Source organism: Jaculus jaculus, chromosome 5 (genome assembly GCF_020740685.1).
Source record: "Jaculus jaculus isolate mJacJac1 chromosome 5, mJacJac1.mat.Y.cur, whole genome shotgun sequence".
Lineage (NCBI taxonomy): Eukaryota > Metazoa > Chordata > Mammalia > Rodentia > Dipodidae > Jaculus > Jaculus jaculus.
The window spans coordinates 5732450-5748809 of NC_059106.1; the positions used below are offsets into that span (position 1 = coordinate 5732450).

Genomic DNA, 16360 nt, shown 5'->3' on the forward strand with positions numbered 1-16360 from the left:
GTGTAACTGGGTGCTTGTGGTGGTGTGTGCATATCTCTCTGTGTGAATGCACGTGTTTGTGTAGGTGCACACACGCATGTGTGAGAGTGTCTGTGGTGGCCAGAGGATACATGTGTTATCCTCAGGTATGTACCATCCGCCTCTTAAATTTTGTTTTTACTCTAGCCCAGGCTGACCTTGAACTTTGAGATTATGTAGTTTCATGCTGGCCTCAAACTCACAGCAGTCTTTCTTCTCTGCCTCCTGAGCGCTGGGGATTAAAGGTGTGCACTACCATGCCCAGCTTAAATTTTTTAAAAATATTTTACTTATTTACTTACTTTGTCGGAGGGGGGGAGGAAGAGAGGCAGAGAGAGGCATTCTAGAGCCTCCCTCACCTGCAAATGAACTCCAGACGCACGCACCATTTTGTGCATCTGGTTTACTTGAGCACTGGGGAAACCTGGTCCTTTGGCTTTGCTGGCAAGTGCCTTAGCTGCTAAGCCATCTCTCCAGTCCCCCCCCCCCCCTTTTGAGGTAGGGCCTCACTCTAGCCTAGTCTGACCTGGAATTCACTATGTCATCTCAGTCTGGCCTCAAACTTATAGCCATCCTCCTACTTCTACCTCCCAAGGGCTGGGATTAAAGGCGTGTGCCACCACAACCAGTAATTTTTAAAATTTTATTTATTTATTTATTTGAGAGAGTGACAGAGAAAGAGGCAGACAGAGAGAAAGAATGGGCATGCCAGGGCCTCCACCCACTGCAAATGAACTCCAGACACATGCACCACCTTATGTATCTGGCTTACATGGGTCCTGGGGAATTGAACTGAGGTCCTTTGGCATTGCAGACAAACGTCTTAATTGCTAAGCCATCTCTCCAGCCCCCATCTACCTTTTTTTGAGATAGGGTCTCTCCTTGGCCTGGAACTCACCAAGTAGGCTAAACTGGCTAGCCAGTAGCTCTTGGGAATCATCTTGCATCCACCTCCCCAGTGCTGGAATTACAGGTGTGTGCCAACACATTCTGTAAGGGTACTGGGTATGGAACTCAAGTTTTCTTTGTTTGTTTGTTTGTTTTTGTTTTTGTTTTTTGAGGTAGGGTCTCACTCTGGTCCAGGCTGACCTGGAATTAACTCTGTCATCTCAGGGTGGCCTTGAACTCATGGCGATCCTCCTACCTCTGCCTCCCGAGTGCTGGGATTAAAGGCGTGTGCCACCACGCCCGGCCGGAACTCAAGCTTTCATGCTCGTAAGATAGGCGATTTACACACTGTGCTATTTCCCCAGCCCATGTTTTATAGTGGCACATAAATCAGCGTGTTCTATAACGAGTAACATCCTGGATTTAAAGAGACTGGGCAAAACATTTCTCATTGTGCTGATCATGGAAAAACTGTCACATCTCCAGTAAAATGTCACCATTTGCAAGATGGGAACAATGTTCTTCTCAGCCAACCCCGGTGACTACAGTGAAATCACACCTCCCAGTGGGCTTGAACAGCCCAGCCTCCCTCCCTGCTGGGCCGCCTCCTTGGTAGCAGAGGTGAGTGCTGGGCACACCGAGCCCGCCCTCTATGGACGGGACTAGGTACCACTTGTTGTCTGGGGACAGGGAGGCCATTTATTCACCGAGGGTCAAGTAAATATTTGTGGTTATGGATTAACCTGACTTCCGGGCTGTCATGGTGGCAAGAAGGAGACCTTGCAGTTTCTCCACAGCCCCCACACCTGTAAGTCCCCCTCAAGGCAGGACTGTGGGGGTGCGGAAGGGGTGGGGAGGAGAGTGGAGCTGGGAGGAAGCTGGGACCCCAGAACCAAGGTCTTCTGGGGAAATAAGGCCGCTGCCTCTGTCCAGGCCAAGCTTGAGCCGGCACTTCCCAGGCCCAGCTGCGGTAGTCCTTCCTTCCGACCAGACGAGTGGACATTAGCCAAAGGGTTCCCCAGGGCCGAGGGCCATCCCTACAGGCAGCTTGGAACCCCGACCCCTGCTACTCTGCTGTACCCCAAATCTAAGATGAGCTATATACTCTAAACAAATGTCCCAGCAGACTTGAGGAAGTCAGCAAAGTAGGAAAGAGAGGCCAGGTGGTGCTGCGTGGCTGGGATGGACAGGACTGCCCACCTGGTCTCGGGCACAGGACAGGCCTTGCAGGATATGGGCTGGTTTGGGGAAGGGTTAATGAAAGGATCCAGGCATAGACCAACCTAGGTCTGGGCTTGAGGTCTACTTCTGCCCCTTCCTGGTTGTAATTTTTTTAAGTATTTTTATTTATTTGCAAGGGGGAGAGAGCGAGGTTGCATCAGGGTCTCTAGGTAGTGCAAAGAAACTCCAGATGGCCCTCTGTGTTACATGGGTACTGAGGAATCTAATCCAGGTCATCCAGGTTGTTAGACTTTGCATGCAAGTGCTTTAACTGCTAAGCCATCTCTAGACCTCTGAACACCCTTCCATGAAGTGGGGATAATAATATTAATGCCTACTTCTTGGGCAGCTGTGAGCCTGAAGGGGGTAGTAACAGTGAATGGTGAGGGGCATTATTTGCTAAGTGCAAACACTGGGGTGTTTGTTTTTGTGTTGGGTTTTGAACCCAGTGCCTTGAACATGCAAACCATGGACCCAGCATCTGATTTAAACGCCTCACGGGGGAGTGGGGATGTACTTCGGTTGGTAGAGCGCTTGCCTAGCAGGTACAAACCCTGAGTTCGATCCCCAGCGCCACATAAACTGGATGTGGTGGAGCATACCTGTGATCCCAGCTCTCAGGAGGCAGAGGCAGAAGGATCTGAAGTTCAAGGTCATCCTCAGCTACACAGCAAGTTTGTGGCCAACCTGGAGAATATGTGAATCCCTGTCTCAAAAAAAGAAGGAGAGCATTTTTGTAGACTAACATTTGATTTTTTTCAAAAGCTTTTTATAGTAGGAACACAGTTATTCATTTTACAAATGAAGGAGTTGAGCCACGGAGCAGTTAGCTTCTTGCCCAACACTACTGTCCCACCAAGTTCTGGAATTTGCCCCAGGCCATTTGGCTCCAGGTCCTGCCTGGAATCGCGTGTGTATTGGAAGATACTGCAAGTGCTCGATCAATGCTTGCTGGTATGATTAGCCCAGCTATGAGATCAGCACACCACCCGTGACCACCACCAGAGAAAAAAAGCAGGGCCCAAGCCCTCAGCACCTCTGGTTTCCGCATTGGGCCTTCTTGAACCCGGTCCCTGTCGTCCGCAGGAAGACTCTGTGCTCCCTCTGCCCCCTTGCAGGAGTGAGTGAGGCCTTAGTTCTAAGGGCCAGGGCAAATATCCATCCCATGAACAGGAACCCACCAGCCCCAGTTTCTTCTCTGACAGTGTGCACACAGCGATGGTCTTTTCTTTTCTCTTTCTGTCTTTTTTCTAGTCAGGTCTCACACTAGCTCAAACTGACCTGGAACTCACTTTGTAGCCCAAGCTGCCCTCACACTTACAGCAACCCTCCTAGTTCAGCCTCCCAAGTGCTGGGCTAAAAAGTGTGTGCCAACACATCTGAGTCTTGACATTTTTTTAATTAATAATTTTCATATATGTATATAATATATTGTGACCGTAATTCCCCCCATTACCTTCTCATGTCCCATTCTCCATCCCCTTTTGCTGAATCCCTTCTTCCTAACTAGTCTGTCTTCCATTTTTTAAAAAATATTTTATTTATTTATTTATTTGAGAGAGAGAGAGAGCGAGGAAGATGCAGAGAGAAAGAGAAAATGAGTGGGCCAGGGCCTCTAGCCACTGCAAACTCCACACAAATGCACCCCCTTGTGCATCTGGTTTATGTGGGTCCTGGAGAATCGAACCAAGGTCCTTAGGCTTTGCATGCAAATGCCTTCACTGCTAAACCATTTCTCCAGCCCTTCCATTTTATTAAAATTATTTTTATTTATTAGAGAGAGAGAAAGAGAGAGAGAGAGAGAGAGAGGGAGAGAAAGGCATATATATAGAGAGAATGAGTGTGCCAAAGCCTCTAGTCACTACAAACAAACTTCAGATGCAGGTACCACCTTGTACCTCTGGATTACATGGGTATTGGGGATTCAGACCTGGGTCCTTAGGCGTCACAGGCAAGCACCTTAACAGCTAAGCCACTTCTCCAGCCCTATCTTCCATTTTGATGTCTTTTTTTTCTTGTGAATTAATGTGATTCACTGAGTCTAATTGAGGTTGCCTGCATGAGCGTGGGTGGGGGATTATTTGCCAGAGCAGATGCAATGTACCAGTGGCTACAGCACTGGAGAAAACAGGAACAGCCCTTTCATTCCAATGTGGCGGTGGGGGGGGGGATGGTCCCAGGAGCTAAGAAGCTCTCCCCAGACAGGTGTTAGCAGCTCCAGGATGTGGCAGCTCGCCAGCCTCCTGCTGTTCGTGACCACACGGGGAACTTCAGGCACACCAACCCCTCCTGGTAAGGTACTCCTCACTGGGCCTCGCTGGCACTTTCCCGGGCTCTTGCCCCTCCCCCAATCTCCTCCAAGCCTCAGTTGAAATGTGGGCTACGCAGGAATGACCTGAGCTAGCTAATAAGACCCTGGCAAGTCAGTGGCTGGGGTACAGCCCAGCAGCTGAGAGGGCAGACATGGCATCTGTAATGGCAAAGTTCAGGGTGGGTCACAGAGTCCCCGGGCCATCCTGCTTCTAAACCCATTCACTCCCTCGACGGTGGAGTCACCAGCCGCATCGTCTGCACGCTGCTCCTAAAATGCACACTTGTGCTTTTCCATTCTGCTCCTACACCTCGCAGACAACAGGAAGTGGTCTAGTCCTCTGGGAAGCACAGAGACAAGTAGACCACCCTAGAGCCCCGGGGCTGTGTTTAGAACTTGGGGCTCTCCCTGAGTGGCTTACGGGCTTGCCAAGCCCTTGCCCACCCAGCCCTGCCTCCTCCGCCTGCTCTCTCCTTCCTTTCCCACCTCAGCTCTGCATGCCTTCCCCTGTGTCCTCCCCCCCACCTGTCCCCATGCCCAAGAGAGGCACCCCTCAGAGCCCAGTAGGTTCTTGGTGATACACACTGGGTCCACCAGGTGTCCCTGCCCAGAGGGAAGGGCGAGGCCTGGCCCGGCTGCAGGAATACCACAGGAAGGACTGGGCTGGCGCCTCAGCAGAGCTTTGAGATGGGCTTCACTTCGTAGTCCAATAGCAGGAGCAGCAGCGGCACCAACAGCCATTGTCTGACTTGTTTCTTCGATTTAAAATTTTATTTATTTGCAAGCAGAGAGAGAGAGAAAGAGAAGAGAGACACAAAGAGAGAATGGGCGTGCCAGGGCCTCTAGACTCTGCGAACAAACTCCAGACACATGCGCCACCTTGTGCAGCTGGGTTATGTGGGTTCTGGGGAATAGAACCTGGGTCCTTTGGCTTTGCAGGCAAGTGCCTTAACTGCTAAGCCATCTCTCTCCAGCCCCATCACCCCCCAGCCCTGGCTTAGGCTTTTACTTATTTTTTTCTCTTTTTTTGCCTCTAATTTTTTAATTCTGTTCCAGGCATGTCCATGTTTCTGACCCAGGATAACTATGAAAGCAACCCAACACAAAATCACAAATTTACTTAAAGCATTATGGATTATTTTTTGCATTTAAAAAGTAAATTTAAGCCGGGCATGGTGGCACACACCTTTAATCCCAGCACTTGAGTGGCAGAGGTAGGAGGATTGCTGTGAGTTCAAGGCCACCCTGAAAATACAAAGTGAATTCCAGGTCAGCCTGGGCTAGAGTGAAACCCTACCTCAAAAAAACAAAACAAACAAACAAAAAAAGTAGACTTAGCTGGGTGTGGTAGTGCACACCTTTAACCCCAGCATTTGGGTAGGTAGAAGTAGGAGGATGGCCATGAGTTCGAGGCCAGCCTAAGACTACAGAATGAGTTCCAGGTCAGCCCAGGCTAGAACAAAACAACAAAACCAAACCAAAAAAAGAAGTAAATTTATTCTCTTGTATATGTGTATGTGTGTGTGCATCTATGCGGGTGTGTCAGGGTCTCCTGCTGCTGCCAACAGACCCTGTCCAGCTTTACATGGGCGGCTGGAGAATTGAACCTGATCGTGGGCTTTGTAAGCAAGCACACTTCTCTGCTAAACCATCTCCCCAGTCCCAGCATTTCTTTTTTTTTTTTTTTTTGGTTTTTCGAGGTAGGTTCTCACTCTGGCCCAGGCTGACCTGGAGTTCACTACGTAGTCTCAGGCTGGCCTCGAACTCACGGCGATCCCCCCACCTCTGCCTCCCGAGTGCTGGGATTGAAGGCGTGCGCCACCATGCCCAGCTAAATACTAGCATTTTTTTTTTGAATGCACAGTTCTCCAGTATGAATTGTGGAGATGGCAACATTGTGGCACAATGTCAGAAGGGCTGGGAAGGTGGCTCTGTTGGTCCTGTGCTTACCTAGCAAGTAGGAGGACCTGAGTGCAACCCCGAGCCCTGTGCAAAAATGTGGGCGTGGTTGTGCACGCCTATAATCCCAGTGCTGGAAAGATGGAGGAGACTGGGGGCCTCCTGGAGCACGCTGTCCAACCAGTCCAGCCTCACTGGTGGGCTCCAGGCCAATGAGAGACCTGTCTCACAAACAAAGGTGAATGCTGTTTCCGAGGAACGATACCCAAGGTTGTCCTCTAGCCTCCACGTGCACGCTCACGCATGTGTCCCAGCATACATGTGCGCAAGAGTACATACATACACACAGACATGCACACATGTCTGCCTGAGCCCCATTTCTGGATGAATGAACAGGTTTACTCAAGTGAAGACAGAGGTCGGGTTGAGATTCCAAAGGAGCTGTCTCTATCTGAGCACATGTTCAGGAGGGTCAAGATCTCTGTCCTCCAAGGTCATGCGCAGGGACCCAGCAGAAGAGCAGGGCAGAGTGTCCTTCTCAGAATTAGACTAAGACCAGAGGGACCCGGGTGACCTCTTCCCAGGCACACCACGCTGGGCTTTCTTAGAGCCCTTCAGTCCCCCGCTCCTCCATCGGAGTGACCACCCCGCCCCTCCCAGACTCAGTGTTCTCCGGCCCCGAGCATGCCCACCAGGTGCTGCGGATCCACAAACGCGCCAACGGCTTCCTGGAGGAGATGTGGCCTGGCAACATGGAGCGGGAGTGCATAGAGGAGGTCTGCGACTTTGAAGAGGCCCAGGAGATCTTCCAAGATGTGGATGCCACAGTAAGACCACCAGGCTGGGTTCGGAGGGTATGGCTTGGCGGGCTGTGGCCTACAGGCGCAGGCAGAGTAGTGCTGCTGTTGGGCTTTCTCGGAAGGCAGAACAGTTGGTGGGTGGTGTGGACGCTGGCCTTACTTCAGGCTTGGTCAGGGCAGAGGGAGAGGACACTGAGAAGACGGCTGGGTAATTGAGAGCACTTGCCGCACAAGCGTGAGGTCCCCTGAGGCCATCTGAGTTCAATTCCCTGGCACTCACCCAACAGTTTGGCACAGACACTTACCTGCAGCCTCGGTCCTGGAGGACCAGAGAATTGCTGGGGCTACAGAAAACTGTAGCTTCGGGTTCAGAGAAAAACTGTGCCTTGATATATGAAGATGAGTGATGGGTAGAACCCGATTTTGTCCTCTGGCTTTCACATCTTCTGCACACATGTGTGTATATGCCACACACACACACACACAAACACACACACACACACATCACCACCAGCAGTAGAACTTTGCAATCAGCTCAGGTAAGAATTTGGGCAGCTTGCAAGCTGGGATTCCAAACCCCGTGGGAAGTTCAGTGCACCTTCCAGTGGCCGTTGAAGAGCCTAATTCTGCTCCAGATAATTCTTAATTTTATTTAATTATTTATTTTCAAGTTAGGGTTTCATTCTGGCCTCAAACTCACAGTGCTCCTCCTACTTCTGCCTCCCCGTGCTGGGATTAATAAAGATGTGAGCCACCATGCCAGGACTTAATTTGAATTTTTATTTTTACCTAATTTACACATGTAGGAAGTCAGGGATTTGCGAACCTTCTGACATCTCAGCATGTTTTTCTTGATATGGGTCTTTCCTCCTTCCTGGTACTGTGCTCCTGTGCAATCCTTTTAATAAGAAAGTTCGCATTTTCTACCTGTAGGAGCATTTTAATTATTTTTTGTTTGTTTGTTTTTCGAGGTAGGGTCTCACTGTAGCCCAGGCTGACTTGAAATTCACTATGTGGTCTCAGGGTGGCCTTGAACTCATAGTGATTCTCCAATCTCTGCCTCCCAAGTGCTGGGAGTCAAGGCGTGCGCTTATGTTTTAGTTATTGTATTTTTTTGTAGTACTGGGGATTGAACCTAGGGTCTCAGTGCCTGTATTTTTGGTCTCCCCCTGTGACCAGGCGGGCACCTACCTTGCTTCTGCCCTGACCTGTGGTCAGAACGTGTGCCACCAAGCCCTGTTGATGTCTCCTCCTGCTCTTACTCTGAGCCAGCAAGTTCTGTCTCAGGAGCTGTGAGGACGCTGGCCTAGAGAAAGCTTGGATGGTGAAGGGTCCTCAAAAGCTAGGAGGGAAAGCCGGGCGTGCTGGTGCACGCCTTTAATCCCAGCTCTCGGGAGGCAGAGGTAGGAGGATTGTCATGAGTTCGAGGCCATCCTGAGACTCCAGAGTGAATTTCAGGTCAGCCTAGTCTGGAGAGAGACTCTACCTCGAAGAAACAAAACAAAACAAAAAGCTAGGAGGGGAGTAATGTGACTGAAAGAAGAAAGTGTAGCTCGGTGGAGGGTTAGGTCCTTGCAAAGCTACTGCGGGAGCAGAGATCCAGATGTATGGGAGGGCGCTGCACAAGGTGTGTTGGAGGGCAAGGAACACCGCAGCTACAATCAGGCCTGTTTGCATGGAAGCCGTCCCCGGTCTTGCCTGCCCCGCAGATGTCCTGGAACAGGGCACACGGTAGTGGGGTGGGTGCGCTGGGGGTTTCCCCTAGGCACCCAGGCTAGCCTCCGACGCTGCCTCCCCTCTTTCAGCTGGCCTTCTGGACCAAGTACTACGGTGAGTGCTTTCTAGACCCCTGGCCAGGCCCTCTCCTTGGGCCTCGGGGCCGCTGGAGGTCAGGGGAGGGAGCTGGAAGTACCCACGCCTTCCCATCCCCTCCCGCCCGGTGTCGCAGACGGTGACCAGTGCGGTGCCCCGCCCGCGGACCACCCGTGCGACAGCCCGTGCTGCGGGCACGGCGCGTGCCTGGACGGCTTGGGCGGCTTCAGCTGCCAGTGCGCCGAGGGCTGGGAGGGCCGGTTCTGCCAGCGCGGTGAGCGGCGGCGCGGCGCGGGGCGGCGGGCGCGCGGGCGGGGCGGGGCGGGGCGGGGCCCACGGCCACCGCCCGCTGGCCGTGTGCCGCCGTCCTGCCGCGCAGAGCTGAGCTTCCGCGACTGCCGCGTGCGGAACGGCGGCTGCGCGCACTACTGCCGCGAGGAGGACGGCGAGCGCCACTGCAGCTGCGCCCCGGGCTACGAGCTGGAGGAGGACCACGTGCAGTGCCGGTCCACGGGTGAGCGCGGGGCGGCGCGGCGAGGGGCGGGGCCCGGGGAGAGTCTCCTGGCCCCCAGAGCTGCCCGCCTAAGCTATGACACATTGACCAGTTTCTCAGTCTTTCTTGCCTGCCTGCCGTGAGTGGCCCTGCTACAAGCCCCTGTAGTATGGCCCCAAGTCTGGGTGGGATGAGGGCTTCCGGCTTCCAGTATCTTCCTCAGCTCGCCCTCCTGGACATGTGACTTCAGGACCAGAGGCTAGCCGTGTGTATGCAATTCCAAGAGCGGAGCCCGGATTCCGCTTTCCTTTAGACTGTCCTTAGTTTGGATTTTTATTTTTACCAAAATTACTTATGTATGAAATGTAAGTCACGATTTACAATTCTTTTTTGCTGGGGGAGGGTTCAAGGTAGGGTCTCACTCTAGCCCAGGGTGACCTGGAATTCACTTTGTAGTCTCAGGGTGGCCTTGAACTCATGTTGATCTTCCTACCTCTGCCTCCTGAGTGCTGGGATTAAAGGCGTGCACCACCATGACCGGCTAGGATTTACAATTCTTGACAGATTTCAGCTTTTTAAAGTTTTATTTATTGATTTATTTATTTTTATTTTTTATTTTTCGAGGTAGAGTCTCCCTCTAGCCTAGGCTACCCTGAAACGCATTATGCAATCTCAGGATGGCCTCGAACTGACAGTGATCCTCCTACCTCTGCCTCCAGAGTATTGGGATTGAAGGCATGTGCCACCACACCCAGCTATTTATTTATTAGAGACAGAGAGAGAGAGAGAGAGAGAAAGAGAGAGAGAGAGAATATGGGCCTGCAGGGGCTTCCAGCCACTGCAAACGAACTCCAGATGCCTGCGCCCCCTTGTGCATCTGCTTAAGTAGGTCCTGGGTAATTGTACAGAGGTCCTTTGGCTTTGCAAACAAGCACTTTAACTGCCAAGCCATCTCTCCAGCCCACCATGTTTTTAAAAAATATTTTTTATTTTTATTTACTTATTTGAGAGAGAGAAAGAGGCAGATAGAGAACTGGGCACATCAAGGCCTCCAGCCACTGCAAACAAACTCGGCATTCATGTGCCACCTTGTGCATCTGTCTTATGTGGGTCCTGGGGAGTTGGGCCTAGGTCATTTGGCTTTGCAGACAGATGCCCTAACCGCTAGGCAATCTCTCCAGCCCCACAGTGATAGTCTTATTTCGGCCTCCCTAGTAACAGGATTAAAGGTATGACTTACTTCACAAGCACTAGGCTACACTGTTGTTTTTCTTATAGGTAGAGTTTCACTCTAGTCCAGGCTGACATGGAATTCACTATGTAGTCTCAGGGTGGCCTTGAACTCATGGTCTTCTTAACTCTGCCTCCCAAGTGCTGGGATTAAAGGCGAGCACTACCACACACAGTTTTTTAGGCTACACTTTTAAGTTTTGTAATTTGAAGTGGTTGTAGGCTTACAAGAGGTTGCCAAGAAGTGCCTTGTGGGCTTGTGTGTTCATCGGCTTTCCCACCAGGCCAGCAGAAGGCCTGGGTCACTGGTAGAGCCCTGGCTCTGCAGAGCCTCAGAGCTACTTAGGGAGCATTTGAGGGAGCATTCCTGCAAGGCCAGAGGATGCTCCCATCTTCCTTCCCATCCACTTTTCTTAAAAAAAGGTTTTTTTTTAACTTGTTGGTTTTTTTTTTAAATATTTTTTATTTACTTATGTGAGAGAGAAAGGGAGAGAAAGAGGCACATAGAGTGAGAGAGAATGGGTGCGCCAGGGCCAGCAGCCATTGCAAAAGAACTCCAGATGCATGCCCTACCTTGTGCATCTGGCTTATGTGGGTACTGGGGAATCGAACCTAGGTCTTCAGGCTTTGCAGGCAAGTGCCTTAACCAGTAAGCCATCTCTCCAACCCAACTTGTTGGTTTTTTTAAAATATTTTTGGCCGGGCGTGGTGGCGCACGTCTTTAATCCCAGCACTCAGGAGGCAGAGGTAGGAGGATCACCATGAGTTTGAGGCCACCCTGAGACTACATAGTTAATTCCAGGTCAGCCTGGACCAGGGTGAGACCCTACCTCGAAAAACCAAAAAAAAATATATATATATTTTTGGCTGGGCGTGGTGGCACACGCCTTTAATCCCAGCAATCAGGAGGCAGAGGTAGGAGGATTGCCATGAGTTCAAGGCCACCCTGAGACTCCATAGTGAATTCCAGGTCAGCCTGGGCTAGAGTGAGACCCTACCTTGAAAATCCAAAAAAATTATATATATATATATATATATATATATATATATATATATATATATATACATACATACATACATACATACATACATACATACACACACACACACACACATACATACACATATACACATATACATATATATATATATATATATTTGATATATGATATTGAGAGAGAGAGAATGGGCCCACAAGGGCCTTCAGCCACTGCAGATGAACTCCAGGTGTATATGCTATCTTGTGCATCTGGCTTATATGGGTCCTGGGGAGTCGAACCTGGGTCCTTTGGCTTTGCAGGCAAAGGCCTTAACCACTAAGCTGTCTGTCCAGCCCGTTCCATCCCTTTTAACAGTGTGGGCAGAGAAACCGCCTCTGTGTAGCTCAGACCGGCTGCACATGTGCGCATGAGTGGTGCGACGCCCTGCAGCTTCCCAGCCGTGCCACTGCCCCTGCAGACTTGCCTGAAGTCCCCTCCGAGGCCTGAGGAGGGGCTGTGCGACCCCCTCACGTTCCGGGCACTCCTGGACGGTGGGAAGTTCTGCTTCTCAGTTGGCCAAGCTGGTCATCAGATCCCCCTGCCGGCTAGCTTCTAGAATCCTGTTGCTTCTGTTTTTCCTTTCCATTCGGTCGTCCCTCACGTCCCTTGCTAGGGTGAGAGAGCAGCTTGGGAGTTACCTCCTTCTGTTTCCAGGGCATTTTCCGTGTGGAAAGCGAGTGGAGAAGAAGCGCAAGAATTTCAAGCGGGACACGGACCTGGAAGACGAGGTAGATCCGAGGATCATCAACGGAACGATAACCAGACAGGGAGACAGCCCCTGGCAGGTGAGAGGAGTCTGTGATTGTCGAGCACCTCGCAGGAGCCCCCGCCGAAGATGCAAAAGAGGGGGGGCTGCTGGGGAGGTAGGTGGGGATGTTGGCGGCAGTAGGGAGGGGCTTTGGGAAAGAAGGGTTACCTGATGAGAAGGGGCTCACTGGAGCAGGGAAAAGCGGGCCAGGGAGCACAGATGGAAGAATGCCAGGTTTTAGGAAGAACTGGAGAGAGAGAGCTGTGTGTGTGGAAATGGAAGCAGTGACCCTTCCTGTGTTGAGGGGTCTCATACGGGAGAGGGCTAGGAGGGAGAGCCGGCCCTCAGTATAGGAGCTGAGGTCGGGGGTACAGAAGTCGACACCCTGGGGAGGCTCACGGGCTCTGGGAAACAGCAGGCAACTTGTTAACAGAGCCTGGGTGACCATCAGGACAGAGGCCGAGGAAGGGCTCGACGGGGATGAGACGGTCAGAGGTGCAAACCCTGGCTCATGCCCCAAGTTGAGAGAAACTGGCTGATGTTGGTGTGGCTGAGGGCGACTACTGGAACAGCCTGGGCCATGGCAGGGAGATGCCCTGACCTAGGCTGACACTGGATGTTGTGGCAAACAGAAACCGTCAGCGGGCAGGGGAGATAGTTCAGTCAGTGACTTCAAGTACAAGGGCCTGAGTTTGATCCCCTAAACCCACGCAAAAGACAAGCTGGGCATGGTGCACACATTTGTAATCTCAGCACTGAAGAGGTTGAGCTGAGAGGATTGCTAGGTTTGCCAGCCAGCCTAATTGGTGAGTTCCAGGCCAGTGAGAGACCCGTCTTAAAAAAAAACAAAAAAGTAGCAGGGCATGGTGGCACACACCTTTAATCCCAGCACTCAGGAGACAGAGGTGGGAGGATCACTGTGAGTTCAAGGCCAGCCTGAGACTACAGAGTTAATTCCAAATCAGCCTGGGCTAGAGAGACCCTACCTCGAAAAACCAAAAAGAAAAAAAAAGGTGGGTAGTACCTATGAGGAATGACCCCTTGGGCTGTCTTCTGACCTGCACACACGCGTGCATGCACACCCGCAAAAGGAAATGCCAAAGGGGGGGGGGACAAGACTTCAAGTCTAGCCATGCCTGTGGGACCAGAACGCTGCAGGCGCTTGGGAACTGTCTGTACTGGGACTTGTCAGAGGCAGAGGCAGCCCTGAAATGTCACAGCCTCATGTGTCCCCAGGCAATCCTGTTGGACTCGAAGAAGAAGCTGGCCTGTGGCGGCGTGCTCATCCACACCTCCTGGGTGCTGACAGCGGCTCACTGCCTGGAGAATCCCGCGAAGCTCACCGTGAGGCTGGGTGCGCGCCGCAGCCAGGCAGGCGGGACCCCCAAAGGCCCGAGGTGGGGTTGGGCAATCAGGCAGGCTGTTCAGGTTTGAGGAACCCTGGGTCCATTGCACTTGGGCTCCACAGAAGGTGCTTTGGAGGAACCTGCTCACCCCGAGACTCTGGAGAGCTTGGGGTTTCTCTGTGCCCTCTCAGATGGGGGTCCATGTGTATGTAAGGGAGGGGCTGTGCACCTCTTTGCTCACCGTTTCTGTGAATCCCGCGGTGGGTGGGCCTCGGCATCCTGCCCGGCAGCGTGGCGGCTGAGACACCAGAGCTCCACGCACACTTACAGGGTAGATCTGTGCAACCGTCAGCAGCTTCCCCAGGTGTCTGAGGGTCCCCGAGCTCAGGCCCCACCCTATGGCAATTTCTGGAGGGGTTTTCCCTAGATTTCTGTGCAAAAAAAAAAAGAAGAGGAAAAGGAGGGCTGGGAGATGGCTCAGTTAGCTCTGAGCACATGAACCTGATCCCCAGAGCTGATTAAAAGGCAGGAGGCAGAGGTAGGAGGCTCACTGTGAGGTTGAGGCCACCCTGAGACTACAGAGTGGATTCCAGGTCAGCCCGGGCTATGAAACAAAACAAAAAGCAAGGTGGAAAAAAAAAAAAAAGCAAGGGGGGGACAAGGCGGGGTCTGGTGGAGGCTGGCAGTACCCACCGGGGAAGCAAGACTGCAGATTCTTGGGGCTTCCTGGTCAGCCAGTGTAGCCTGCTTGGTGGGCTCCAAGCCAGCGGTAGACCCTGCCTCATAAAGAAGAAAAGGTGAGTGGTACCTCAGGAAAAGCACCTGAGGTTATCCTCTGTCCTCTGCACACACACAGCTGTATACACACACATGCACGCACACACGCAGTCTATACCAGAACCTTCAGCACAAGCCAAGTGGCCCCGGGGTAGGTGGGGAGTGGGGGCTTATGTGGGACTCAAGCCTGCTTCCCAGCGCTGTCACTGGTGAGGAGGATCTGTCTTTCCTCCTGGGCCTCCCTTTGGGCCCTGCTGCCCGGGTGATTGTCTCTCCACATTCCCTTTGTGCCTCTGGGCTGAGGTCGGGGCTCGCAGGAGACTTGGCCTTCTCCATGGCCTGCTGCTTTTCTGGGCTCGTCGCTCCAGCAGTGACTCTACCCCCTTGAGACTGACACCCAAGCCCCCAGCCACCACCTCTGGTGGTGAAAGTCCCTTGACGAGGATCCGGTGCACAGACAGATGTCCCCAAGATTGTTCCTGGGGCGCACAGGGAACACCGTCCAGCTGTGGCCCCGTCTCAGGCCGCCCTGCAGAATACCCCATTCGTGTGGGCTCCCCCGAGGCCACCCTGACAGTGCCCTCCGCCCTGCAGGCGAGTATGACCTGCGTCGCAGGGACAAGTGGGAGCTGGACCTGGACATCAAGAAGATCTTCATCCACCCCAACTACAGCCGGAGCAGCAGCGACAATGACATCGCGCTGCTCCGCCTGGCCCAACCCGCCACCCTCTCCCAGACCATCGTGCCCATCTGCCTGCCCGACAGCGGCCTGGCCGAGCGGGAGCTCATGCGGGTCGGCCAGGAGACGGTGGTGACAGGCTGGGGCTTTCACAGCGGCAAACAGAAGGATGTCAAGAGAAACCGCACCTTCATCCTCACCTTCATCCAGATCCCCGTGGCCCCCCGCAACGAGTGCATCCAGGCCATGAAAAGCGTCGTCACGGAGAACATGCTGTGCGCAGGCATCCTGGGGGACCGGCGGGATGCCTGCGAGGGTGACAGCGGGGGACCTATGGTCGCCTTCTTCGGAGACACCTGGTTCCTGGTGGGGCTGGTGAGCTGGGGCGAGGGCTGCGGGCTGCTCAACAACTTCGGTGTCTACACCAAAGTCAGCAACTACCTCGACTGGATCCACAGCCACATCTGGGGCAAGCATGCCTCTCCCAAGATCCAAGGCTAGCTGCCCCTCTCCTGGGTTATCTCTGACCCCTTCTAGGGGGCTGGGCGATTGAATGTCAACAGAGGGGACAATAAAGGGACGCGCAACAATCACGCCAGCCTGGGCTGTCTGGTTTTTCTGGGTGGCTCCGCAGCATTTCTTGAGCATCTGTGTTGTTCAGGTGCTTTGCTTGTGCTTGTGTGGGCACGTGTGTGAGGAGCCTCAGGGTCCTCCTCTCTTCGCCTCTCCAGCACAAGGATGACAAGCATGTGCCACCCTGCCTGGCATTCTGGGTGAGTGCTGGGGGTCTGCACTCAGGTCCTGGTGCTTTCAAGGCAAGCAGTTTACCAGCGGGGCTGTCCCTCCAGCTCAGGAAAATTGGTTTCAAGTTCTCCTGTTTTGTTCTGCCCTTGCCTGGCTTTGATGTCGGGGTGATGCTACTTCATAGACTGAGGTCGGTAGTGCTCCTCCCCTTTCTCCATTCTGGAACAATTTGAGGACCGTCGGTATGGTCTTCTTGAAGGTTTGGTAGAATTCAGCCATGAACCCATGCGGTCCTAGACATTTCTTTTGTGGGAGATTAGTGCCACTCCAAGCCCACTGCACGGTATAGAGCT

The 16360-nt window shown here is 52.7% G+C and overlaps 1 protein-coding gene across 3 annotated transcripts; it reads left to right on the top strand.

The window, feature by feature from the left end:
* The first annotated feature begins 1603 nt into the window (after window positions 1-1603).
* On the top strand, window positions 1604-15856 carry Proc (protein C, inactivator of coagulation factors Va and VIIIa). 3 transcript variants are annotated; one of them, XM_004668141.3, is made up of 9 exons: window positions 1604-1714; window positions 4329-4419; window positions 6998-7164; window positions 8943-8967; window positions 9086-9223; window positions 9329-9463; window positions 12367-12497; window positions 13697-13814; window positions 15178-15856. In XM_004668141.3, exons 1-9 carry the CDS (start codon window positions 1667-1669, stop codon window positions 15762-15764), a joined length of 1440 nt encoding a protein of 479 aa, XP_004668198.2. In that variant the 5' UTR covers window positions 1604-1666; the 3' UTR covers window positions 15765-15856. The 3 variants fall into 3 exon arrangements, with proteins under 3 accessions (XP_004668198.2, XP_045005879.1, XP_045005880.1); XM_045149944.1 differs by having other exon boundaries at window positions 9086-9463; XM_045149945.1 differs by having other exon boundaries at window positions 1619-1714; window positions 4333-4419; window positions 9086-9463.
* The last annotated feature ends 504 nt before the right edge of the window (window positions 15857-16360 follow it).